The following is a 24,907-nucleotide window of genomic DNA, read 5'->3' on the forward strand; positions in this document are numbered from 1 at the left end:
GGGCACGGATGCATTGCTTTGAAACGGGGGCGCGCTGGTTGGGCGCAGGGCTTCGGAAACGGGTCTGAGAGGGGTGGAACTGCGGGGGGCTATATTGCAGTCGGCATGTGGGGTGTGGGGTGGGGCCACGGGCAGCTAGAGGGCTGAAGCCTGGGGATGCGGGGATGCGGCTGGCCTACCCCTCCCTCATAGCCGGTTCGACAAGGCGTTGCTGGAGGTTTCGCGAGACAGAGATGGCGAGTTTCCTCGATCCGGGAAGGCGCTGTCTCGCTTCGTTCCGCGACACGTCACTTGCAAAGGTGCCTACAAATTTAACCCCCCCATTTCCAATATTTGACCCCCCCTCCGCCATTTATTGACCCCCCTACCCTTCTACCCCATGTTCCAAGACGTGCATCACACCCAAATCAACTGCAATTTATATGAAACTTTTTTCTAGGCACTTACATATATCTTTCTTAACATATATAAAGTTGCATCGCGATATAGTCGATATATAAGGCGTAGTGTTGATAGAGGTCTCGCTCTACTAAATTTAAGTAAAGTGGTGTTCCTCGGGTATCCGTGCGGAAGCTTACCTATATAGGCTTAGCCTCCGGATTATTAATATTCCGGCCGGCGCGGTAACACCGACCCGCCGGGCGGGCCTTAACTCTCGCCCGCAATAGCTACCCACCTACCCTCCACCGTTCTATTACCGTAGATGGGCTTACTAGCGATAAGATCTTAATAAATTCTCCGAATTTGCTTAGTACTTTAATAGTAAAAACTGGAGAATAGATTGCTCTCCCGGGGGGAAGAGGGGGGGGAGGGTGGGGGGGTCAATAATTGGCGGAGGGGGGGTCAAATTTTAGAAATGGGGGGGTCAAATTTGTAGGCACCCTTGCAAAAATGCACCCACGCGCTTCATGCACCACTCATTCATTGCTTGCCTCTCAGTGGCACATGGTCGGCTTCGCAGGGTCCGCAGCCTGCGTCCACCGACCAGTGAAGCGGCGAATCCGCTTGCCCGTCAAGAATACAACCACGCCTAGCAAGCCAAACAAGACAGTCAGCCCAGCATACGTCCCAAACGAGCCGTCGTACCCGTCCGTCTCGATGAACTTGGCCACCCCGTAGCTCGTACCGAAGCTCACGAATCCACGCAGGGCGCAGATGACGACGAGCAGCGGACCGCCCCTCGCCGGATACGAGTCGAGCAGGTACGTGATGGCCGCAATGTTGGCCCCGACAAAGCAGAAATAATATCCGGCGTTCGCAAACACCAGCGCGAACCAGTGGTACCGCTCCGGGTGCTGGCACGCCTCGCCATAGATGGCGGCCGCCACGATGCCCACGCTCACGGGGAACACCAGCGGTAGCAGCCGGTTCTCCGGCTCGTGGATGCCGCCGTTGCGCCGCGCCCGCCACTTGATCAGCTTGTCCGATCCTGTGCCAAGCGCCGGAAGCGCAACCAGTGCCGTCACAATCTGTCCTGCGTTGACGTACGATGCCGCCGACTCCGACCAGTTGTATGGCGGCGCTTCGATCACGGCCGCATACGTCGTGCCGATGGCGATGTTGACCCCGATGGTGAGGCCATTGAGGCAGAAGGCCCAGAAGACGTTGGGGAAGAAGAGCACTTGGGCCATCGCCTTTGGCGCGTCAGTGATTGCTGGGCCAATCATGGCTAAGACTAACCTTCAACGTGTAGTAGGCCTGCTTCCAGTCTGCGGGCCCGACGAAGAGCCTCATGTCGGAAAGGACGGTGCGGGGCCGATGGTTGATCATGTCGAGGGGGGGCCGAGTCGATGTCGTGACAGGAGCGCGCACTTCCTCTGACCCATCTCCGCTTGCTGATGTCCATTGCACCATGTCGTTTGCTTGGTACGCGCTGAGAGGTCGCTCATATCTTGTCTCCGGAACGAAGAATATCGACAGGATAAATTGAAGTGCTGTGACCCCTGCGCCAAGGATGTACCAGTATCGTGGGGTTATGGCTCCGGCAATGGGGGAGGCACAGAGAACTAGCACAGCGCTGAGAATGGTTTGAGTGGCCGACTGTAGCATCAGCATCTGGCCTCTTTCGTGAAGGAAGTGGATTTCCTGCCGAAGAGCGTGAGCTGCGTCTCGCGAACGACGTGCTTCATACGTACCTGAACCATGAGAGGAACGAGCGCTTCACTTTGACCAGCAGCCAGCCCGAGAACGAGCCGCGACGAGAAATGCCAGGTGTAATCCTTCGCAAACGCGCACAGCACGGCCGAGAACATGAGCAAGACCGTGGAGAGCATAAACACCGGACGTCGACCAATGGCCAAAGCGACAGGCACGGAGACAATGTTGCCAATCCCCATGAACATGGAGGGATAGGTCATCAGCGCAGTGATGTCTGCATAATCGGCACCGGCAGCAGCGTAGTCGGGGATGTAGAAGCTGAGCAAACCACCAAACCCGGACACCATAGACAGGCCGATGGAGGAGACTGTCAAGCAAATCAACTTCATACTCGCTGAGAGTGAGGAGCAGGGCACTTACAGACTGAACACAGCATGACGAAGACGAACTTGCGCCACGGAGACAGGTTCAACGGATCTACTTTCTCATCAGGTCGCTTACAGCCTTCAGGGGTTCGGAGCTCTAACCACGTGGATCTGAACTTGGTGTAGGAATCAAGCACGTTGCAGATTCCTCTGCCAACCTGACTGTGCCGGTCACATCTGAGACCTCCTTAGGCTTGGTGTAGCTGTCGACGATTTCGTGGTGTTCCACGGCACTCTTTTTTGAGTCATCCATCCTAACGAACGAGTGTTTCTCTGGTGGCAAAGCGCGGTGAAGTAAAAGCGTTCGGGAAACTCAGTGCCAGCGAGGACGATGACCAGAGACTTTCATGCCCTGGGCAAGGGGATTATATGGTAACTCGCTTCTGCTGCGTCTCCATGCCGGCATCACTGCCGCTGTTGGGCGATTCGCCCGATGTGGAGGCGATGTGCTTCCCCGGATTGTGTGTTGTTTTCTCGGAGGTGGCTGAGTGGAATTGCGGGGGTGGGCAGGCGCTGGATTGGTCTAGCTGTGATGGAGCAGCTGTGGCGCTCAGTCTACCAAGCCTCGGAAAGCAACAACACGGCAACTTCCACTCGGAAAGAAAAGCAGATACTGAGGTGAGGGTGTCGCTCGTATACTTCTACTTCATGCTCGATACGGTCCAGCAGGGGTTCACGTCTAACCAGATGTAGAAGGTTCTGGAGTTATCCACGGCCAGTGCCTCACTGCGAAAGTACTTCGGAAGCGGCAACCAACTCCATCGCAATTTTTTACTCGCACAGCTATCTACGCGCTCATGCTTGCACGAAAGGTAGAATGACCTTGCTAGGGTATTCCGAGCCCAAATGGATTCGATGTGCACCCTTGTTCTTCTCATGCTCTGGCCTTGGCGCAGAGTATGACTTGAACTCTGCCAGGCTTGGGAATTGTCCACCCACCTTCGACGACACTTTATCAGCGTAAAGTCTTTTTGATCGGGCTTGGGAGAACTTACCGCAACATTGACCGACTCCCCCACCTCAAAGTCAGTGCTCACATTCCAGATTCCGATCTCCAGTTTGACAATCTCTCCAGGTGGGATCTTTTCTTCCACCTCGTGTGGATGGAAGGGAAATTGCGGGTGAATACTCTTGCTCTCATCAATTTGCCGGTGAGAAGCCCTCAGCTGCCCTACACTGCCCTGATGCAAGTTCAAACTGGCACGCTGTTTCTCAGGAATCTCGTCGATGCATTTGACCGGCGTCGCCTCTACCGGGAAATTCAGATGCATCAGGACCTTGCCGTCCTTGTCCTTCTTACGAACGATGACAAAGACGCACAGGTCATCGTTTTCCGGACAAGACATGTACAACTCGGCCTTCGGGAGACCGAGCAGCCTCGCGCGCTCCGTGAACGTGTAGTCGAACTCGGCCACACTGCCAAACTTCTCCGAGTCGTACTCACGCACTGCCGCCTCCTTGTGCGGCTCACTGCCGAGCTTGCCACCGCTCTGCAAGTACATGTCGCGGTACTCGGTGTTCGGCACTGGGTAGTCTTCGAGTACGACATCATCGATGGCTTTCGTGTCTCCGAATTGCAGAATCGACCACCGCACCTTCGGCGTCTTCTCCCACCCGTTCTCCACGCCCTTGAGGTAGCGGTCGAAAAACACGGCCAACTCTTCGTTGCTCTCATGGACGCTGTAGAGCTCGAACCACTCCTGATAAGGGCTCCACTTGAGCCACTTGCGCTCATCTGGCATCTCAAGCCACGCGCGGACGCTACCCATTGTATGGATACCGGACACATCGCTGCCGCAGATGAAGGCCGGAATCCGAATCTTGGTCATGTCGACGCGCTTGTCCTTCCAGTACGCGTTCGCGGTCGGGCACCGGCGATACATCTCGGCGAAGTCCTCGACCCCGGCGCCTCCCTTGATGATCTCCTTGGTGATGAGGTCGAAGTTGCTCATGCTAAAGATGCCACCACGCACGAACTGCTCGCGGAAGAGGTCGCCCATGCCCTCCCAGGGCGCAATGGCCTTGAGGCTTGGCGGGTTCAGCGCGGCGACGAACCACTGGCTGATGGCGAGCGCGCTGTTGCCTGCCATTCCGACTGCGCCGTTGCACCACCCCAGCCGCGCTACCGCTTCGACCACGTCGTACCCATCCTCGGCATCCTGGCTACCCATGACGGGGATCTGCCCGTCCGAGTTGCCCGTCCCGCGTCCGTCGACGCTGACCAGCGCGTACCCTTTGGCACACCACCGCGCCGGGTCGAGCCCCTCGAACTTCTCGAGGCCCGACAGGTCGCCGCGAGAGACGCAGCAATGCCATACCGTCATTGGCAGCATCGACAGCGCCGAGTACTTCTTGCCGTAGCACGACCACGCCAGGATGGCGGGCACCTTTTCGCTGCCGGTGTCGGGCCGGTACACATCGACGTACAGCCGGCAGCCGTCGCGCACAACAATCTCCACGTCGTGGTCGATGCGGATGGGTGAGGTGAGCGGCCGCGTGTCCGGCGCCAGCTGCCAGCCCGTGGGGAGCACCTCGGTCTTGCCCGGGGTGAAGCCTTGGTAGTTGTTCTTGCCCAACTCGGGCTGGCCGATGGGCTTGTAGGCGATTTGGATAGGGATGGGCATGTTGCGTTGCTCTTTCTCGTATGCAGGGATGATGCTGCCTGTTTTTTTTTTTTCGAGTTCTTGGGAAGGAGTAAAGTAGAACGGAGGACAAGTCAGGAAGCAGTCACAGCGGAAGTGCATCGTGCCGAGTCGGAATGGCTTTCAGGGCATGGTCGCCCACACTGCCGTGGGAACTGTGGCTGGTGTGGTTGCGGAAAGGTCGCGGGACTGTGGGGGATCGGCGACGCACCCCGCAGTCGCCCTGCCCGTTCCCTGCCTGGAAACCCTGCCCCACACCCGCAATCCCCACGGAAGTGCGTCGAGCATGGTTTTGACGGATACAGACGATGATGGAGTATTTATTCGGTTCCGGAGACGCACGATTCACAAACACACCATCTATTCCAATCAATAAAGTCTTCAGCTTATAGCATCAGTTCAGCTCAATACACCTCCTCCACCATGGGCAGCTACGACTACTCGTCAAAGAACCTCCTCGAGCATGACGGCACCACGTATGGCGATTGGCGAGATGACTTCCACCGCGACGGCGTCGCCATCATCAAGAACGTGATCACCCCCGAGAAGGCCGAGTACTACCGCCAGAAGCAGATTGAGTGGCTGCAGTCGTTCGGGCTGGGCTTCGACCCCAACGATAAGAGCACCTGGACGCAGGACCACCTGCCTGTCAGCTTCAAGGGCGGCATGTACTTTGCCTACTCGGTGACGCACGAGAAGTTCATGTGGGAAGGGCGAACGCAAGTCCACACCTTTCCATGCTCTCTTCAGATCCAACTGATAACCAAGAGCAAACGGCAGAGAGCCCAAGATCCAGCAGATCTTCGCCGACCTTTGGGGCACGGATGAGCTGCTCTGCTCCTTCGACGGCATGAACATCACGCTCCCGCAACAAAGAGACCTCACCTGGTCCCCCTGGCCGCACTGCGACCAGAATCCCCAACGCAAGGGCATGCAATGCGTCCAAGGTCTCCTCAACCTCGCGCCCAACGGACCCCTCGACGGCGGCCTCGTGCTCATGAAGGGCTCATCCAAGCTCTTCGACGCCTTCTTCCGCGAAACGCGCCAACAGGCCGCGCACGAGGACGCCCCGCCCCCCGAGGAGGACTTCAGGGATCTCTTCATCTTCACCGAGCAGGACGTCAAGTGGTTCGAGGACCGCGGCTGCGAGCTGATCAAGACCTGTCTCGACCCGGGCGACTTCGTGCTGTGGGACAGTCGCACCATGCACTACGCCAGGCACCCCGAGGGCGACGTTATTCGCTCCGCTCAGTACATCTGCATGACGCCCGCCAGGTTCGCGGCCAAGGAGGATCTGGACCTGAAGGCGCGGATGTTTGAGACGCATCAGGGCACGACGCATTGGCCGCATTGGTGAGTTTAGTCGATGAAGATTCCGGGCTGTTACGGATGATGGAGCACTTTATGGACAGTCGCTAACCTTTTTCCCTTTTCTTTCTTTCTAGCAACATCCGCAAACAAGGCCCGCCCATGAGGAACGGGAATGTGGATGCGTTGGACAGGTCGGCGCCCATCGAGCCTCCGGAGGTTACCGACCGCATCCTGCAGCTTGCTGCGGTAAAGGCATACTGATTGTTGTTGTTTTGGCGGTTGAGAGACTTTCGTAGCTCCGAGTTGTGAGAAAGACATATAAGGGTACGCAAAAGTGTCGGAGTTCTCAGTTCGCGCCACAGCTGGTTCCGAATTCACAGATAATTGACCTCACCTGCACCTGCCTTGCTGAAGGTGTTCTACGATATTGATCAAGGTAGTCGAAGCAGGTATTCGGACGTAGTTGTGGATCTCGTAAGTTCAGTCACAGTAAAGGCAAATCATAACAATAGCAAACTACAGCAATGGAGACAAACGAGGGATGCATTCTTCAATTTGATCAAAGGCGATGTCCACTCGGGAGCCGAGTACTCTGTCTTTACGACCAGGCGGCAGAGTTGTGGATGGCGGACAAAGATGGCATGCTACGCTATCTCGTGGAAGTTGATTCTACCACGCTTTGGGGGTACCATATGTAGCCATTGTTGGTAGGAAGCAGGAGGCATGGGCATGAAGTGGGTAAGATATGGTGACGATGTCGGTACCAATCGCGAAGAGCACACCGAAAAAGGAAATAAGAAGTTCAAGAAGAGTCAATTCGCGGCTCGGTGCCGGCGCCCGTTTTGGGGCAGCATGGCATGTATTGCGGGGACCAGCGCCACTCGGCGCTGCGCAGCAGAGTCGCAAAATTGTCTCGCAGGTACGTGAAAGATTGAAATTAAGTGGGTAGTTCGTGTGGATGTCTTGCATACTCAAACACGCCCTTCGCCGGGGTGTTTGCTTCGACCACCCATGGATGCTGGAAGATCGTTGTCTATTGCGGGAGATGCAACATGGCGCTGCTATTCCTGGACGCTCAACATGCAAAATTTAGACCATGCCCTGCCGTCACTGCACCTCGTCATATTACCTGCGGAGCAACTACTACTTGCCGCGTTTCACAGCTGAGGTCGGGTACGGCGTGCAGAACTGCGGCCTCGGCCGAGAAAGAAAATAGAGAAGGGGCGTGGATGAGGTTGAAACAGGCACGCGCATGCACACGGAGCTAATGCAGAGCTGCGGATATCCTTTCCCTAGCCCCTTTCTTTGTAACTTCATGTTGTACTACAATGTGGGGTTCCCATAAGGCTGTGCTGTCGCCGGAGACAGCATGACGTCCTAAGCCCCGGCTGGAGCGGACGTACTGATGGAAGCGGAAGGTACGTTCCGCTTGGGGGCCTGCAGCGGGGCTGTATCGGTTTGCGCGAGCCCGCAGCGGAAAGACGGCAAGAGATCAGAAAAATTGAGGGATGGGAGCGTCATGCAGAAACGACAGAATGCTGATGCCCAGGCGGTGGTTTAGCAGGAGGCGAACATGACTGGGCCACAATCGCGCGAGGTTTGTGAGGCGAAGAAAAAGTGGCGTCGCTGTCTGGCGGCTTCGACATGTCTGCGTCTGTGCTGTGGATGGGACGGCGGACCGGGCGGAAGGGTACCATGAGACGATGAGGAAAGATGGGCATCCGCGGTGAGGCAGGGTGCGTGCCGTGGTGCTGGAGACCACGGCTTGAGAGGGTGAGGGTGTCGTGGGAAAAGGCCAGTGCTTGGGCGGGCACTGAGCGGGCGACAAGGCGGAAAAAGGCGGCACTCCGACCTCAACAAGCATCGAGTCGGTTTGCTTTGCTAAGGAATGGCCATCTACTCATGGGCAAAAGCCCGCGGTAGATCTAGATCAACCCAGCGCCGTCCCGCGCGCCCTGCAGGACCGCTAAGTGCCAGCGCTCGGCGGGAATTGCTCGTCATGGCTGGAGGGATTGCCAGATGACGAGATGACGAGATGACGATAGGGCGAAATAGCCGTCGGCGCTAGGAACAACGCGATGGCTTTCGCCGCGGCTGTCATGGCTCTTCCCGCTGGCGCTTGACACAAGAAAAAGATCAAGTGCAATCAATCAGTCAGGCAATTAATTGACAATCGACCCATGTCAATATCTCCTCAGACAAGGCTCCGTCGCAATAAAGGAAGGACGGTGATGGACGGGCGTCAGCCACGCACCCAGCAGCCATAGCCTCATCAATAATGATGAGCGGGCGGATGTGACGAACCCCAGCATGGCGTTCTTGGCCCTCGCCCTTGTGCTGGGGTACCTTTTGATCTCTCCCTGTCGCTCGCTAGTCGCTTAGCCTTGTCGGTTCTTTTACCACCAGCTGGCTCCTTCTCCTTCTCTTTCCCCTTTCTGATCTCTGCCTTAGGGAGGACGTGCGCCTTTGCGACTTCACCTGTTCCCCAGCCGGCCGTCCCACTATTGTAGCTACACAAGTCATTCACGAAGGCTAATCCGCCTATATTGGCCGAGTGAGCGACTCAGGCGCTAGCACTCCACCATACCGGTCAGCCCCTGCTTGGGCAGAACCCGTCCCCGTGCTGCCTGCCGCAACCACCGTTAGACGATGGCGGGCGGAGGGGGGCGGATGGAGCGGACGGCTTCGGATTTCCGGGATTTCCGGGCGGCGCTTTTGGCTGGCTGTCCGCTTCATTTTCTCGGAGGGTGGAGTGCGCAGTGGGGAAATAGAGGGGTTTCGCTCATCAATACTGGGTGGCAGTGTCCCTCCAGCGTCCGTGAGCCGTTTCTGGCCGACTCATGCCAGTGCTCTCGCCTGCGATTGACACACCAAAGCCTGAGTCGAGCCGTCAGTGCTGTGGAACCAGCAGTCGGATCCTCGACGCTGCCGCTGCGCTGCTCTGTGCGCTGCAGCGCATGGGCAGCGGTTTGTAGAAAGAGGGGTGGGAACGGACGCTCGCGGACAGACTGCGGCGTGTAAGAGTGGCACCAGAGCGAACGGCGCCGATATGGGCGTCGCCAGCAGTGAGCGGTGACCGTAGGGCTAGCTAGCTCGTTGGAGCCTTAAGGGAGGTGGTGTAGGCTGAGGAAGGGGTGTGGAGTCTAGTCGAAGGATGATGAGATCGGTGACGAGGGGGGAGACACACGGTACGTGCGGCAGGGCTGTGAGGGCATTGCTGTGGTTGCTGCCGCTGCAACGCATGATGAGAGTACCTGCCGGCGGCGCCGTCCGTCTCGTCTGCTACTGTTGTTTCAAGGAAGCCAGCGTCGACATTGCGCGAAATAGCTGGCCCTCCCGCACGCCCATTTCTGCTCCCCCGCGTTCACGGCTCCTGCCAGCGCCAAATCTCCCGGCCTTGGGGATTCGTCTCTTCACCTTGTCTTTGCTTTTGGTGTGGCAACGGTGCTGTGCCAAAGGTACTTGCCGTGCATCTGACCCAAATCATTTGCCGATGGATTGCCCAGCAGCACCTGGCCCTGCGCGCGGCTAGGCGGTAGCATTGCGGAACGGACAACGAGCTATTGGATTGGAAGCACCGTCGCAAGCACCCGAACGCCGTCCGAGTGCCGAGAGCAGCACTGTCGACGGTAGTTCTTTTGGTGTCTGCGCCGTGGTGTTGGCAGAAGCGCAGCCCACGCGCTCCGTTTTTGCACAGGCAATCGGCCCTAGTTAGTGCTGGGAGGCTAAGCGGATCTCCCCAGGCATGATCGGGCCAAAATTTCAAATGCACCTGTCCCCACGCCGGCCGGGTGCAAGATTGCCCAATTTTAGACGTGACAGACGCAAGAGCCATGAGGTGTGGGTTCGCCATCCCCTCACTTCGCGCTAGATGCCGGTGGTGTGTGCTTGTTCTAATTTTGCTGTTGCCAGCACCACTGATACCCGTCCGCCCTCGCGGGACATGAGTAAGGATGCCGCCGTGGCCGAGCAAGGAAGCCTCCGTCATGTTCCATCATGCCGTCGTCTGGTGGGCCTTCTCGGCCGTTGCGAACGCGAAGATGAAGGCGCGAAAAACTCCAGTCCATGCACGTGGCCCTGCAGGGGTGGACGCTGTAACCTAGCCTGGCCGCACGGTAGGGAGGAGGTGGGGATCAGCATGGAGGAGCAGCAGCGAAAAGCGCCGAATTTAGCGGCGGAGGACGGCGCTGCAGGAGGTTCTTCCGGACAGGTTCATGGCTGACCGGACGGGACGACTGAGGAAGGGGGAAGCGTGATGAAGCCACCATGGCGTCGTCCATGTCGAGCTGGAATGGGGGACGCACTCCGCGATCTTCTCCGTTTCACCCACAGCCCAGTGCCAAATGCGTCCCGCTGCAGCGGCCGCGGTACCCACCATCACCGCCGGCGAGCCCGTGACCACGGATGCCTCTGCCTGAACTGGAATTCCCCCTTTCGGCCGGCACGAGTGCTGCGAAAATCAGGACGAGGGGCGGCACTGCCACGCGAATGGGACCCGTCTGCCGCCCCTCACGCTCCTTCATCTGGTCAGTGGGCTGGCGGCGCGAGATCGGGGATACGGTTGTGCAGAGCCTATGAGGGTCGATACGACAGGGCTGGACGGTAGGGCAGAGGGGCGTGGAGCGTGTGTTGAGGACGTGAGGGTGATGTGCGCATATCACCCCCAAGGGGCAGATGTGCACAAATGGATGAGTACGAGAAGAGGCTATCTGCAGGTGTGGGCGGCGCATGCTGGAGTGTCCGGTGGGACCCGGTGGGATATACGGTAGGGCAAGCGCGGGATGCGCGACGCGAGCGTGCGGCGGTGGAGTAGACGATAGGGCGACGGCGGGCATGGAAAGACGACTGCTCGGGCGGGGTTCGACTCGGTCGGCCGTTTGACTCGCGGAGTCTCTCAGGTGAGGGGGCCCCGTCGTCGGGCGGCAGAGGAGCCTTGGGAAGTGTCGAGAAAAAGCCGGCAGGGCTGAAGGATCGGCACGACTGTGCCCGCTCACACACGAGAAATCCTAATGCTTGTGCGCGGGAGCGAGGGTCGCAGGAAGACAACCGGCCAAATTTCCGCGCCGCTGATTGATCAATGTCTGGAGACGAGCTCGATGCGAGCCCGACCGCACCGCGGTGATCACTTGCGCCATGAGACGTCTGCGCGCTGGGCGTATTCCAGAGCAGAGGCACGCCATCCAGTCCACTCTTGCATCCGACGCCTGACTGCGGCGACGGTGCTGGTGCTGGTGCTATTGCTGGTACTATTGCTGGTGCTATTGCTGGCGCTGGTGCTATTGCTGGCGCTGCGCTGGTCCTGCTGCTGCAGCTGGAGGCCGTTGCGCGCTCGGGGCAGCACGCGGGTGGGGGTGCTGTGTCGCAGGCGGCGCTGGCACTGGCGGGATGCTCCCAGCAAACGGATGAGAGAAAGTCGCTCGGACCGAAACACCGCCCGCAGGAGTGCTGCAAGATGCCGAGGCATTCCTCCGGGTGCAGCAGCGCCGCGGGGCAGAAGGCTGAAAGGCGGTAATGGGGGTGGATCGCTTACCCGTTTGGGGTCTGGGGGCATCGTGAAGTGACTGCTCTGGTGTTGAGGCTGTGGCGCATCACGGTATTTTTTCCCTTTTCATTTCATTTCACAACGTTTTGTTACACTACGCCCGTACCGGGTAGCAGGGAGACCGCGGCAAGGGCCACCGCCTCCGCCCGAGCCCGCTCTTGCGCGAGATGAGGCCCGGGCGCCGGCCGGATGCCTGCTGAACAGGGCAACGCGCCTCCGACGACGCTCAGTGGCCTGCCGCCAAGCGCCCAAGGCACACACGCCCTCCATCCGCCGCTCCTCCCCAACGACCATTTTTTCTGCCCGGGATGATTGTCCATCAGTGGCCCCTGCGGCTCGGTCCCAGCACGGCGGCCTGTGTGTGGCGGAGCATTAAGGCCAGGCTAACGAGCGGCGAAGCGTAGCATGAGCAACAACATGCCCCCAGGGTGCTAGCTTTGCTGGGCTGCGGGCGAGGTAGCAGTATGATCGACACCCGGCGCGAGCATGTTTGCCGGGTACAACGGCATGGTGCGACTTTCGCGCGTGCTGCTATCCCACACGACGGCTCCAGTGCTTCAACGCTGCCGGAGCTCTCTCCAAACGTGGCGGCGGCAGCTGGCGGCAGTGCTGGTCTGCCACCCGCAGCGCCGCTGACTTCATACCGCTGCGCCCCCGTCTTGGTAGGCTTCCCCTTCCACACGCCTGCTCGCTAATTTTGGGCGCTGAGCCGCGTTTTGGGAACCCTGTCGAACGGTCGTCCCAGGCTGCCCGTTCGGGAAGGACCTGGCGATGGTAACGAGCTGCAGCACGCTTGACGTAGCTACTTTCTCTCTATCGCGTGCAACACTACTGCCTGCCATCAGCCCATCTTTGCACGGAGCTGAAACGACCTCACGGTAGGTCCCAAACTGTGCCTGTCGAGTGCCGCGGAACTGGTCTCCACCAGGTCCACGGTGCGTGGTGGTCAAGCCGCACCTTCTTTTCAGAGGCGTTGTGTAACCGGCAGCTCCTGCCTGGCGGGCAGACTGCCCTAGCGAGGCGGCGCTACTGGGCGTCCCCTAGAGGTCGCGCGACGGTGACTAAACGTGCTCATCAGTGGCTTCTCTCCGCGGCTCTTGTTGCTCCTCTTGCTGGTTCTGGTGCTGGCGCTGGTCCTGCTCCGCTCCACTCTAGTCGCTCTCGCTTTTTCCCACGTCTCCGCGGCGGCTTCTGCAGCTCCTCGTTTGTCGACTGAACCGACCCGCACCACCCACATCCGACGGGTTGATCGACTGGCGCACGGGGCAGATCTTGTCTGCCTCAGGCTACTCTTCCGAAGAGACACGAAGAACGATGGCGGCGGCTGCCGTGTTACGTCGCGTGCGCTGTAAGGGCGGACAGCCGTGGCGGCCTTCGTGGCAGCTGCCCGTCATCGCACGGCAGGTGGTGAGACGAAGATGCTGATGCGCATGCCGGGGCTGGCTGGGGGCTGGCGGCGTGTGAGTGGGCAGAGCGACACTGCGACCACATGGCGAGCCGGTTGTGCTTGGGTTCCTTGCGCTGCGGGCTGAGCTTAAGTCGTCTGCATGTATTGTCTTGCGCGCGCGTTTTGCTGGCGTTTCCCAAGCAGTCGCCGCCTAGTAGTCGCCCACCGCTGCCCATGTGCCTCGCCCGGCTGTTGCGCAACCTCGTGGGACCACCTACCAGTGGTTCTGCACGCCGAACTTTCCAGAGCATCTTAGCCCAAAGTCTATTTTCTCCTATGGCGTTGCCAGCGCTGTTCGCAACCACGGAGCCTCTCCGCGCTGCCCTCTGATTGGTGACGCGTGGCCTCTTGAATATCAATGGGCGCCCTAGCTGCATCAATGGCCATCGCACTAGCAATTCTGCTTAAGGTTATGTTTGAGAATTCGATATCTTTGAAGCTCGTGGCTTCAGCTCTTTCCTAGCCCTATCTCGACAAGGCACTTGGCCCTCCGTTCGTCCCAGTCCCGTGGGAAATAGACATTCGGTAGTGATGAATCAACCCATCTCCTGAGCTCCCGATAGCGCCGCAGCTATGCAAGTCTGAAAACAGAAACTAAAACACTCGCCATGCGTGCCCAACCTGACCCAGCCGTGCGCTGTTCCTCCCGGCTGCGCCTTTTGCGCGCCACTGCCTTTGAAAATCGGATGCCATTATTCCCTGCGCCAAAATGTTCGCCAAATGCCCAAATATGCAAATATGTGTGCTTCGCTTCGCTCGCTAGAAATCGAAAAAAAAAGTGGATGAGATCCGTTGGCGTTGCGTCCACCGTCTCATGGGATAGTTCGCTCCATCCAATCGTATGGGCAGCGAGGTCGAATCAGGAGCTCGTCCAGGTGCAAATGCGACTTATGAGATTGCAATGGGGATCGTCATGCCGTAAAAGCGGTGCCAAGATCGTGGATACGCACTGGCTCACCCGGCGATGGGCACAGGGGGTGTGCCATGAGGGCGGCTGACTGCGTTGTCGATGTTTGAGCTTGTGGCCGTTGAGGTTTGGTTTGCGACACTCTGTGTGCTCACATCGTATCTCCCCGGCCTTTGCCTTTGAAGTTCGGGTCGTGGGTGTCGAACTTGATTGTAGGTTGAGAGTGGTGATGTTGGTGATGGTAATGGTGTTGGTGAGACTGATCCCTGGAAGAAACGAATTCGATTCAGCCTCGTCCTTTTGTCTCTACGTCCATACCGTCGGAGTGGCCACGAACCCGCCGGTATATCCAAGCCCCATACCGCCACCGTAGTTAAACATATTGTCCTCGTGCGCATAGCTGATGGGCGGGGCTGCTGGCGATCCGAGCGGCGACGAGTAGGCGCTACTCGGCCTGTACTCTATCGCGGACCTAGGAACCTCCAAGTACGGCGAACGAGCCTCCATGATTCCAGGAGCTTGCACGTGAAGAGGGGAAGGAGCGAAGGCGGGGCTCAGGCTCTGGCCATAGCCGTACTCCTGGATCTGCGTCTCTAGGTCGAGGTTGAGGGTGTCCAGGCCGTATGGATCTTGCTTGATCTGCAGATCGTCCGTCTGCTGACGAGACCACTCCCGACGCGTCCGATACGATGAGGCGGTATCCCGGGGGAAATCCATCAGGTACGCGGCGGTCTGCACAGCCTGTGCGTAGCCCTGGGTTGCTTGCAAGGTATTCACGTAGCGAATAATCTCCTCCAAGGGCAAAAGAGCATTGTCTGCGCAGAAGGCGGCACCAATGTCGGGAAATATCGGTTCGATCGCGACTGCAGCGGCGTAGAAGAACGAGAGAACAAGCAGAACGTTGATGTCCCCACTCCTAGCCGACAACAGAGAGATGGGCACCCAGAAGAGCCACTTTCTTAAAGCGTAAAGCTGTTGGAACTGATCCTCTGGCGTCTGCGGCGGATTCGATATCCTCAAGCGCTCGATATAACCCTTCAGCTGCTCCAACCACTTGCACTCCTGGTCGTAGTTCGCCAAGTAAGGCTGTAACCGCTGGATGTGGCTGTGAACCAACTGTAGAGTCGCGAGGTGATCGCGGCGGGCGTCTGGTGCGACGAAGGAACCGGCTGAGTTCATGAATGATTGAGAAACGGTTGCTCCTTGTTCAGCGATGTAGTCGGCAAATGCAGACTCGTGTCTCCAAGGCTGCATAGCATTGACGATCTGTGGACCCAGTGTTAGCGGACCGGATGCGCTCTAGAGTCGCAGAAGAGGAAGTCCTACCGTCTTGATGCCCGTCATGAGCGATGCCCATCCACGCCTTGAAACAGATCGTCAGCACTAAAGCTTTGGTGGGCAATGACTTGCACGAGGGAAAAAAAAGGAAACTCACCAATCCGTGGCTTGCCATGACAGGAGGAGCGACGAAGCCAACACAGCATCTGAGTTGGCCCTGGAAAAGTTGCCAATGGCCTCGTGGAGGCCCTTGAGTGCGATGCCACCGTGAGCGATGGCCAGGTTCCGCGTCTCGGTGGACTGGGAGATCCAAGCCAGATGGGAAGCGGAGAAGGCCAGGATGGAGTGCATGACGAAAGGATATGAGGAGGCGATGCTCAAAAACCTGCGAGACCGGTCAGCTAGTGCACTGGCGAATACGAGGGCCCCTCCAGCTAGTGAAGGAGAAGGCCCACTCACTTGGGCATGTTCTCCGCCCAGACGGTGAGCTTGGAGGTCCTGCCGCGGAACATCTCGTTGGAGATGGACGACAGGTGGTGGATCAGACGGAGATCGGTCTTGGAGTAGCCGCGCCATTGCGGCTGGGGATACACGTTGAGCTCGGGGAAGGGGAATTCGCCGGTCGATTGCCAGATGTTGATTGTCGCCTCGATCTCAGGGGTCCACAGAAGGTTGGGCTGCTGGGGTCCCTTGGGGCTGTCTGGCGCGGCCGAAGCCGGGTTGTCGTTGTAGTCGCAGCGGACCTGGTGCTTGGTGCAATTGCGGCTGGAGGAGGGTCAGCAGGCGTGCTCGCAGCAGACGGGCGGCGGAGAGGGGCGGGCGGTACCATTGCGGGTAGGTCTCGTCGCAGCGAATGTGCCGCTTCTTGCAGGTCTTGCAACCTTTCCGCGACTTGGTGTGGCTGCGGCGCGAGGGACCACCACCGGGGCCAGCCATTGCGATTCGAGCTTCGTGCGGACGGTCGAGGGGGAGCGTGAGGGTTTTTCTGCGCCTCGGGACAGCGGCACGAGGCGGGGTTGCGGGCCTTCAAATCCCCGCGCGGGTGCAGGCGGGCGTGAAGCTGGGCAGCGGCGACGCCGTGATGGTACTGCTGCGCTGACCGCGGTGTCGGAGCTTACTCAGGCGGGTTGCAGGACAGGTGAGCGAAGGTGAGGTGTAGCGACGGTGCGGTCTGCGAACGAGGTAAGGCTGATATGCACCGTTGGCGTGCTAACGAATGTGACGGCGGAAAGCCAAAGCGAGCGTCTGAGTTGGTTCCCTGCAGCGAGTCCGCTGGGCACAGCTGAGAACCAGGCTACTCTTATGGCTTGTGCGAGGTTCCGCTGGCGGCCCATGATGGCAGCTCAGTGATCAGACTGAGTGAGAGGTGCCGAGCGCAGGGACTGGCATGCATGTCCACAAATAGAACCGGCTACTGCTGAAATTGCCTAGTCAGCAAGTGCTCAAGCTCCCGTTAGTTAACCTTCTCCACGAGTTGCTGGCCAGGGAACGTGATCAGATGCGGTCGTGTCATGTATGATGGCATAGCCCCCCGCTGTAACGCTTGGGTGTTAAGCTCACCAGACGGATCCAGGCACACGGTCCGTTTCGGGCGGACGTCGAATGGCGAGCAGGGCGCCGGCCCAAACGGGCGAGCGCGCGGTGTTGGCCGCCTGCGCCTGCGCCTGCGCTTGGCTGCCCTTGCCCTCTGCCCTCGATGCCCCCGGCGATGGATGGCTTGCATGAAGCAGACCGCCACATTCGCCGGCGCCCGAGCGCTGCTGTGCTGAGCACCATCGGGAGCAGCGAATGAGACAGCCTGCGAGGGACTGCCGCAACGGGCAAGGCGGAGGATCGAGCACAGCTGCCACAGGGTCCGCTGGATCGCGTGCGGCAGCTGCAGCGCCGGCTATATTTAGGACAGCGATGCCCTCCGGCCGCAAGCTGAGAGCGCCTCCACGCGCCGCCGCCGCTGCTGCTGCCTCTGCGGCGCTGCTGGATGAGCTGGCGCGCGACGGGCGGGCCTGCGCGCACCTGGCCGCCCTCGCGCGCGCTGGGCGCACCCGATTCGTGCATATTGGCTGCTGGCCCCTGCGCGCGTACTGCAATAACTTTCACGTCGCGTCAGTAACAAAACGGCCGCGTCCAGCGCCAGGCGGAGCGAAGGCAGATCGCCGGCCCCACCGCGCGCGATGCGAGAGTCCGGCGGTGGAGCGGCGGCAGCGGGCGGCGGCGTGAAACTGGGCGGCGCTGGGCGAAGCGAAGCGGCCGGGGGCGCGCCTGAGTCGCTGGCACAGGAAGAGCCCCGAGTGCAGCGCCTGTGACGCGAGCTCGCGCTGGCCCTCGCGGTGCGCCTTGGCAGGCCCGTCGGTGTCCGTCCGTAAGGCTGAGATGACGCCCACCGCCTACTCCGTACCTAGGGGTGTGCCTAGCAGCGGGTAATCAGCGGCGAGCTGGCTGCCCGCCCCGGCGAGGGAGCGCAGCAGCGCAACGTCGTATCCTCCCTCCTCCGAGCCCAGCAGGTAGTATTGACGGCGCGTGCATGCGCGCCCGCGGCGGCCACGGCTTTTAACAGTCGATCGCCACGCGCAAGAATCTGATAACGCGCTAATTATAGCGCTCAGCCTTCGCTGCCCTGCTGACCCGCCAAGCCCGCTGCAGCACGCTCCAATATCGCCAGCCAAGGGGCTGCCCAGTGGCCGCACCCGTGACCGCACCGCGCCTGCTGCGCCGGGCGTCGGTTGAATCGTTGCGCCTGGGCGCCTTGGCGGTCGTTCGATGAAACCGCTGCAGACTCAGTCGGCCGCTGAGCAGCCATCTCCCCGAGTCATCCTCGAGCCGGCTGGCAGTGGTGTGCCGTTTGGCACGCCGCTGCAACGGCCGCGCATTATTTTTAGCGCCGCGCTGCGCAAATGATCTGGCCTGCATGGGCTTCCATTGCTTCCATGGGATTTCGGGCAAGCCACTTGCCCGAACTCTGGGAACCGCCTGGGGTCGGGTAGGCGGGATACGAGCCCGACCGCGCCCTCAGAGCCTGCTGCTAAGCGACCGGCCACCGCTGCGAGCATCCCGGCGCGGCACGCGTGCGGGTATCAAGTATACCCGGCCTGCTGAGCGAGCATGCTTGCGGCACCCTGCTCATCACCACACCGGTCGCTCAGGGGCCAGGGACCCGAGTGCGCCGCATTGAAGAGCCGTCAGCCGCTGAAGCAGGGCTGACACCGTCGGTCGGTCCTCCTGGCGGTCGAACCACGTCAAATGCACATATGGATGCCCGCCGGGCTCGGGGTAGCCGGACGCCGTCCAGAGACCGTGATGAAACCTCTTCAGCTTTTCTTGGAACGCCCAAACGTTCTGTTCGTCTTCGCGCCGGTCTTGACCAATCCCAATAAGCGATGGCAGCCCGGAGAAGAACAGCTACCTACAGCTACCTATTTGGAAAAACGCCTCGCAATGTTCCGTGGCAAGGAAACGACTTCATGGCCCATGGAAACGCTACGCTACGTGTCTGCCAGCTCCTGCGTGCCGGCCATCCCGCCCACGCCCTGATGGAGTATACGCAAAAAAGCCGCTCAAACAACAATGTCTATATATATCATCATCGCCGTCCGCCGCCGACGAATCAATGTGCAACTACTCAAGCCGCGCCTGCACTGCCCCCTCCTCCTTGTACCCAGCGCTTCCAAGACCTTCCTGTTCGTTATGCCGTCCTTATTGATTCCTTACTTCTGCTCTACAATGCCGGCTCCCCCCTTGCCAGGCAGGAGTCCAGGGGCGCAGGAGCATGACTGTCGTCACAAGTGATACGTCTGCCGCAGCGCCTGCTCCTTGTCGGCGGGCAGGTGGTGCAGGAATGCATCGAAGTCCGGAATCATGTTTTTGTATTGCATGAGGGCCTGGCCAAAAATCAGTGAGACTTCACGATAGATCCGACGTAGATTTACCCTTGAGAACGGTTCTGCCGGCCCGTCTGGGTTGGGCGTGCAGAGAAACTCGCTCGGTGCCGATGCCATCTCCGCGAAGAAGTCAAGCAAGCATTGCTCCATGGCCTGCGGGTTGTGCAGGACGATGTTGATGAACCCATTTAGTGCGTGTCCCTTCTCATCTGTCCAATCGACATGTTTTATGGCGTTGATGAAGTATGGCGCAAAAGTTCCCAAATGCGGGGAAAGCGCCTGAGCATTGCCAATACCCAGCCTGCCGAGGGCTATCGCTGCGTTTTCGTTCAGTGACATCGGAACCTTGCCATTGAAGAGGATTGTGGCAAGTTTCTGGAGGAGTCGTTCAACGTAAGGCGCCATGCCTTCCCTCTGACGCATTGCTATCTCTCCAACAGACCAGCAAGCATTGTTGACAACAGAAAACCCATTATCCTCCACGCTAGCCACGGTGTGGTCTAGATCGAGCTGTGCTGTCAAGATGTCCAGGATTGACGGAAGGAAAGGCTGGAGCTGAGGGAAGACGTAGATTGCACAATCGCCAAGTAGGGCGTAGGCAGACTGACGCACGTCATTATTCACGTCCTTCATGCAATAAGCCAACAGCTCAAACATGTTGGGCTGAGAAGTTGCTACCAGCTCTGAGCTCTTCGGCTCTTCAAGAGACTGGATAATGGCGCTCAAAAGATCCAGGCTTGTGACCAGGAAATCCTTGTCTGGCTCATCGAGTCCAGGGTTGGCGGTAGCTTGGAAATACTCCTCCAGGTTCTGATGCACGATGTTGATACATCTCGTGAAGATTGGTTTCGCATAAGGGGCAAAGAGGTCGCCGAGGGCGGTGGCCACGTAAGATAGGCATTCCAGTAACGGAAACATCTCCCTTGAGTTGTCCGAGACCTTGTTCCAACGCTGGATGAGGGTGGGCATAAGGAGGTTGACGAGCTCAGGAGCCTTCAGTGCCGGACCGACATGCTCCGCCAAAGTCTGAACACAGTCATACAAGATGAACATGTTGCGATCCTTGTATCTTGCGAAGCACTCAACGAACTGCTGGACGATCACCGTGCAGTACGGAGTCAGCTGAGCGTTTGCCTTTTCTTCCAAGTTGGCAAAAGCAGAGGCTGCGGCTTCTTGGACGCGCTTGTTGGAGTCCAGCATTCTCTTCAAAATTCCATCCATCATTGGCTCGAAGTAATCTCTCTGGCCGGCTGGATCAAGGTGTGCCGCCCAGGAGGAATACCGTCCTAATGACCAACAGGTGATTTGGCGTACGACAGGCTCCTTGTCCTGAAGCAAAGAAATGAGGTAGCGAGTGAGCTCCGGAAGGTGGAGCTGAACCACATCCATGCAGCCATCGGCGATGGCTCCAAGTGCCAAGACTGCGGCTTCGCGGTTTGGCCACTCGGCGTGAACAAGGTTCTCCTTGAGGTAAGGAAGTGTGACCTCGAAAACGGGCTGGTGGAAAACTGAAGCGAGGACGTCCAGGGCGGCAGCCGAGCACTTCCTCAGGTTCCATTGATCTTCCGGGTCCAATCCGTCCTCGTCATCGTCATCGTCGTCCAAGTCCTCGAGTTCGCCATCGCTCAAGTCATCATCACCGAATGATTTTGGAATCGCACTCTTGTCAGGATCCGGTGTATCTCCATTTGCCGCGGTGAACCGGTTAGCCTTGGAACTGGCGAACGTAGGTTTGATATCCTGCTCGCGATCTTCTTGTTCGGCATCGTCCCTCTCGCCTTCCAGTCGGAGAATGTCGTCTTCGCTGTAGACCATGCTCTCCAGGAGTACGGGCACAATCTTAGGAAGGTAAGGGCCAAGCGAGTTTCGCAGGTTGTCGTCTTCACCCACGCACAGCCAGAACTCAGCCGCGTCCAGTGCGAGCTCCGGGTCCTCCACGGAGCGCTGCTGAGTAACCATGTAGTCCACAAGACCCTCCATGTGCGGAATGATCTTCTCCGGACTGATCTCAGCGATGTGAACGAAAGCACGGCAGACATGCTTCCGGACCTCACCGCTGCTGTCACTGGCAAGGCGGAAGAGTGCCAAGAGAAGAGCGTCGAGGCTGGAAACCACAGCATTCTGCTTGTCAGGGACGAAAACATTGATGGCTGCCAAAGCATTGGCACGGACCTTGGAGCGTTGGCTGTTGGTGAAGTCCAGTAGCTTGGGGAAGATGAAATCCAGCGGGCGTTGGCCCTGATATTCCCGGTCCAGGGCGCGCCTGTTGTCCTCGCATATCTTGAGTAACGCGCCCATGGCACCCTCCTGAGTCTCCGGTGAAACAGAGCCGCTCTGGTTGGAAACCAATGAGATGAGCTCCGCGAGGATCTGGGGCCACCCAAGGATGCCGCCCTGTCGCACAACTTCGGTGATCACGTTCCCTGCATAGCTCCGCATCTGTTCATTGGGGTCTTGAAGCGCATTCAGAATGGTCGAACGGATGAAAGCCTTGCTGTCATCGGGTATCGACTTGTAGTGCGTCTTGATATCGTTCTTCAGCATGATCGCTGCGGCACTTCTCGCCAGGCTGTAGTATTCGGGAGTAAGGTCGATGCCAGCCGGGGGCTGGGAGCTGGTGAAGAGGCAGACGAGATAATTCTCGATGTCGGGGGCGCGTTTTGCTTGCGCGAGCATCTAGAGGCGCGATGAAGGGTCAGCGGAGGGCAACGCGACACGGGGCAGTGGCAGGGCAAACTCGGAAAGGAGTTGAGGTTACTCACAAGCTCCGCATTCTTTTGCGCGTTTTGGTCATGGCCGCTGAGTGAGTCTTTGAGACACTGAGCGAGCTGCCGCAGCGGCTCCTGCTGGGGTTCCCAAGACATTGTTCAGGTGTGTCGTGTCCGCGATTCCGAATCTCGCACGGTTGCTGAACGCCGGAGGGGTAGCGATGAATGATCCGCGGGGTAGGTCCGAGAGTCAAGATATAAAGCTTCGCGCACCAGCAATAGCAGCTAAAAGGACCGGCTTCTGCCGTACACGCGCTAGTTAGCTCGCGGTCAAAAGTAGCAGAAAAAATTTAAAAGGTGTCCGAAGATGCGGGCGGGAGCAGTGCGACGCGCAGGGAACCTACCTTCAGTGTCCTACTGTGCGACGACCATATTTCCAGAAACACAATTTAAGACCTTTGCTTTTCAAATCGCTATCGGCGTTCCGTTTGACCGGCCGTGGAGCTTGCGGCTGGCGTGGGCGGGAGTTTGCAGAGTGGGCAGGCGTCGTTGAAGCACGAGCGGATGGCGCTGGGGCGGTTGTGTAACCGTGGGCGGGCGGGTGACGATGACAGAGGTGAGCGAAGAACGAGCCGTGGGGCCCGGCGGCAGAGTGGAGCAGCGTGTTTCTCAGGACGCGGTGTTGGCGGTGCGGTGGTGCGGGCTCGACGAAGAGCGTCGTCCAGCCAAGGCGGGCAAAGCAAGGGCGAAGTGGCCGCGCTACCAGAAATTTTGGCGCCTGGGAAGCTCGACGCGAGCACGCACGTTGCTTGCTGGCAGTCCACGCACGCGTTTGCTTGCACGAGCGACGTCTTATAATCTGCGCGAGCACCGCTGCCGTTGCTGCTGCCGCCGCCGCTCCGCCTCTCCTTCTGCCCGCCCTGTGCGGTGAGAGCGCGCAGAACAGCCCCGGCAACCCGCCCTCACCAGTGACCGCTCCGGTGCGGTCCAGCGCCCGCCCCAGCGCTGACATTGAAATAAGCTTGGGGCCACGACACAGGCACGGCGCGTGCGCTGCCGGCATTGGCAATGCTTGTACACTCGTGCCGCTGGCTGGGGGTGTGCACCCGTTCTACCACGGTTCCTGTCTGTTTGTTTTGGCCGGCCTAGCATCACTTCGCCCTCCAGCCTGTTCTGCAGCAGATCGCGCCGGCCCCTGACTATACCGCCCTTGGACCGATGTCACAGCCGCTTAGCCTCTTGCATCAGACGCAGTTATCCGGTCGAAGGAGGTTCGCCAGGATCAAACGTGCATCATTGGGCGGATGGATGCTTGGTCCACACCGAGCGGGCTTGATGTGCTGTCCTTGGAATGTTGCTGGACGTGAACTTCACTTCATCAACGATCGCCTTGCTCTGCCGTGCGCGACGTTACGTGCTGTCCTTACTTGGCATGTCTGTTCTGTCATACTACGACACCGATGCAAACACCCGCCGGCCGGCCGGGGCCACGCGAGCGACTCCTTATAGAGCGTCACACGGTCGTCGCTTTCTGCCGTCCCGGATGCAGGAACGCCGTAGGGATCCTGAGACGTCTTGATGCTGCGAGTGTGTGCCTTGATACCAGAGAAGCATTAAACCGTCACCCGTCCTCTCCATTCTGACCATCCCGCCCCGCTCACTCCCGAAATAGCGTCATATCACCAAGGCATAGAACACCGCCCCGTGGCTGTGTTGTTTGCTTCTGTAGATGTTGAAAACACCGGCGGCATCGTCTGGATGCCCCGTCTTGTGCTCCTTGACACCATTACGCAACGAGTCGGCTGAAATGTCAGGCTTCAGACGGGCCGTCTGGCACATCACGGTGTTTCCTAATTAGGAAAATTTGCAGTTGGCGGCTGGGTGTCGGATTGTCCAGCCCAAGGCTTCGCGCATTGCGTGTGGGGATTTGCACAGGGGTCCCAGCGAATACGGACCGGCGATGCTGTGCTGTGCTGCGCTGACCATTTATTGCAGCGTAGCGCAAAGTTCCTTGTCGCTGAATCGTGCTCCCGCCCGACTTTGGCCTTTCTTTAGTTTGAGGGACGAGCCGCCGAGCAGAGGCGGGATCAGTGGCGGTGAGTTTGAAGCGGAGTGGGTGCATTACGCTGCGAGATTGACGAGTGGACTATATCTAATGTTCACGGAGGCCCTGACATGGCGATGCATAGTTAGCTACATTTGGGGCCGCGGGATGGGGCGCGGCGTGCAGGGCCGGCCTCTCGTGCGAGTCAGGTTGGCTGGGGAATGAGACGGCGGCACCGGCGCTGGCCCTGATATACTGGCTCGCGTCCGGGCGCGCGGCAGCTTCATCAGCATGGCCGGCGCGTGGAGCTGAGGGCCGACCACAAGGAGAAGCGCCTATGTGGGGATTGGCGCGACCCGGCGGTTCCGAATTCCGCGCGCGCGGCTGAGCGGCGGTCAAGTGTTGGTGTTGGCAGCGTCCCGGGTGGAGGTGGCAAGGCGTCTCGAACACTCGCTTCGTCGTCGCATGCAAACGGAAGGGCGGGCCAGCGACAGCTCATGCGACGCTTCCTCTGCACCAGACAACACCCTCTCTGCCGCCTGTCACCACCGATCTCCGAGCGAACGCCTGCCATCTTCTGGAATCCTCACCCACCCACGATCTCGACGACGCCGCCCGCTGTCGATCTCGT

General features: G+C 59.1%; 4 protein-coding genes across 4 annotated transcripts; 1 reads left to right on the forward strand and 3 right to left on the reverse strand.

Moving 5' to 3' along the window:
- Window positions 1–935: 935 nt before the first annotated feature.
- SLS55_005288 (uncharacterized protein) lies at window positions 936–5,452 on the reverse strand (the record flags this gene model as incomplete). Its single annotated transcript, XM_066776738.1, has 6 exons — window positions 936–1,634; window positions 1,681–2,085; window positions 2,136–2,464; window positions 2,518–2,680; window positions 3,518–5,180; window positions 5,376–5,452. The coding sequence occupies 6 exons, from the start codon at window positions 5,450–5,452 to the stop codon at window positions 936–938; spliced, it is 3,336 nt and encodes a 1,111-aa protein (XP_066632580.1).
- Window positions 5,453–5,587: 135 nt separating this feature from the next.
- On the forward strand, window positions 5,588–6,736 carry SLS55_005289 (uncharacterized protein; the record flags this gene model as incomplete). The annotated part of the gene is made up of 3 exons (XM_066776739.1): window positions 5,588–5,868; window positions 5,945–6,517; window positions 6,667–6,736. The coding sequence occupies 3 exons, from the start codon at window positions 5,588–5,590 to the stop codon at window positions 6,734–6,736; spliced, it is 924 nt and encodes a 307-aa protein (XP_066632581.1).
- Window positions 6,737–14,677: 7,941 nt separating this feature from the next.
- Window positions 14,678–16,585, reverse strand: SLS55_005290 (uncharacterized protein; the record flags this gene model as incomplete). The annotated part of the gene is made up of 4 exons (XM_066776740.1): window positions 14,678–15,611; window positions 15,849–16,034; window positions 16,109–16,414; window positions 16,476–16,585. 4 exons carry the CDS (start codon window positions 16,583–16,585, stop codon window positions 14,678–14,680), a joined length of 1,536 nt encoding a protein of 511 aa, XP_066632582.1.
- Window positions 16,586–19,422: 2,837 nt separating this feature from the next.
- On the reverse strand, window positions 19,423–22,388 carry SLS55_005291 (uncharacterized protein; the record flags this gene model as incomplete). Its single annotated transcript, XM_066776741.1, has 2 exons — window positions 19,423–22,200; window positions 22,287–22,388. The coding sequence occupies 2 exons, from the start codon at window positions 22,386–22,388 to the stop codon at window positions 19,423–19,425; spliced, it is 2,880 nt and encodes a 959-aa protein (XP_066632583.1).
- Window positions 22,389–24,907: the final 2,519 nt, after the last annotated feature.

The sequence above is a fragment of the Diplodia seriata genome (assembly GCF_021436955.1).
Source record: "Diplodia seriata strain FDS-637 chromosome Unknown scaffold_5, whole genome shotgun sequence".
NCBI classification, from domain to species: Eukaryota; Fungi; Ascomycota; class Dothideomycetes; order Botryosphaeriales; family Botryosphaeriaceae; genus Diplodia; species Diplodia seriata.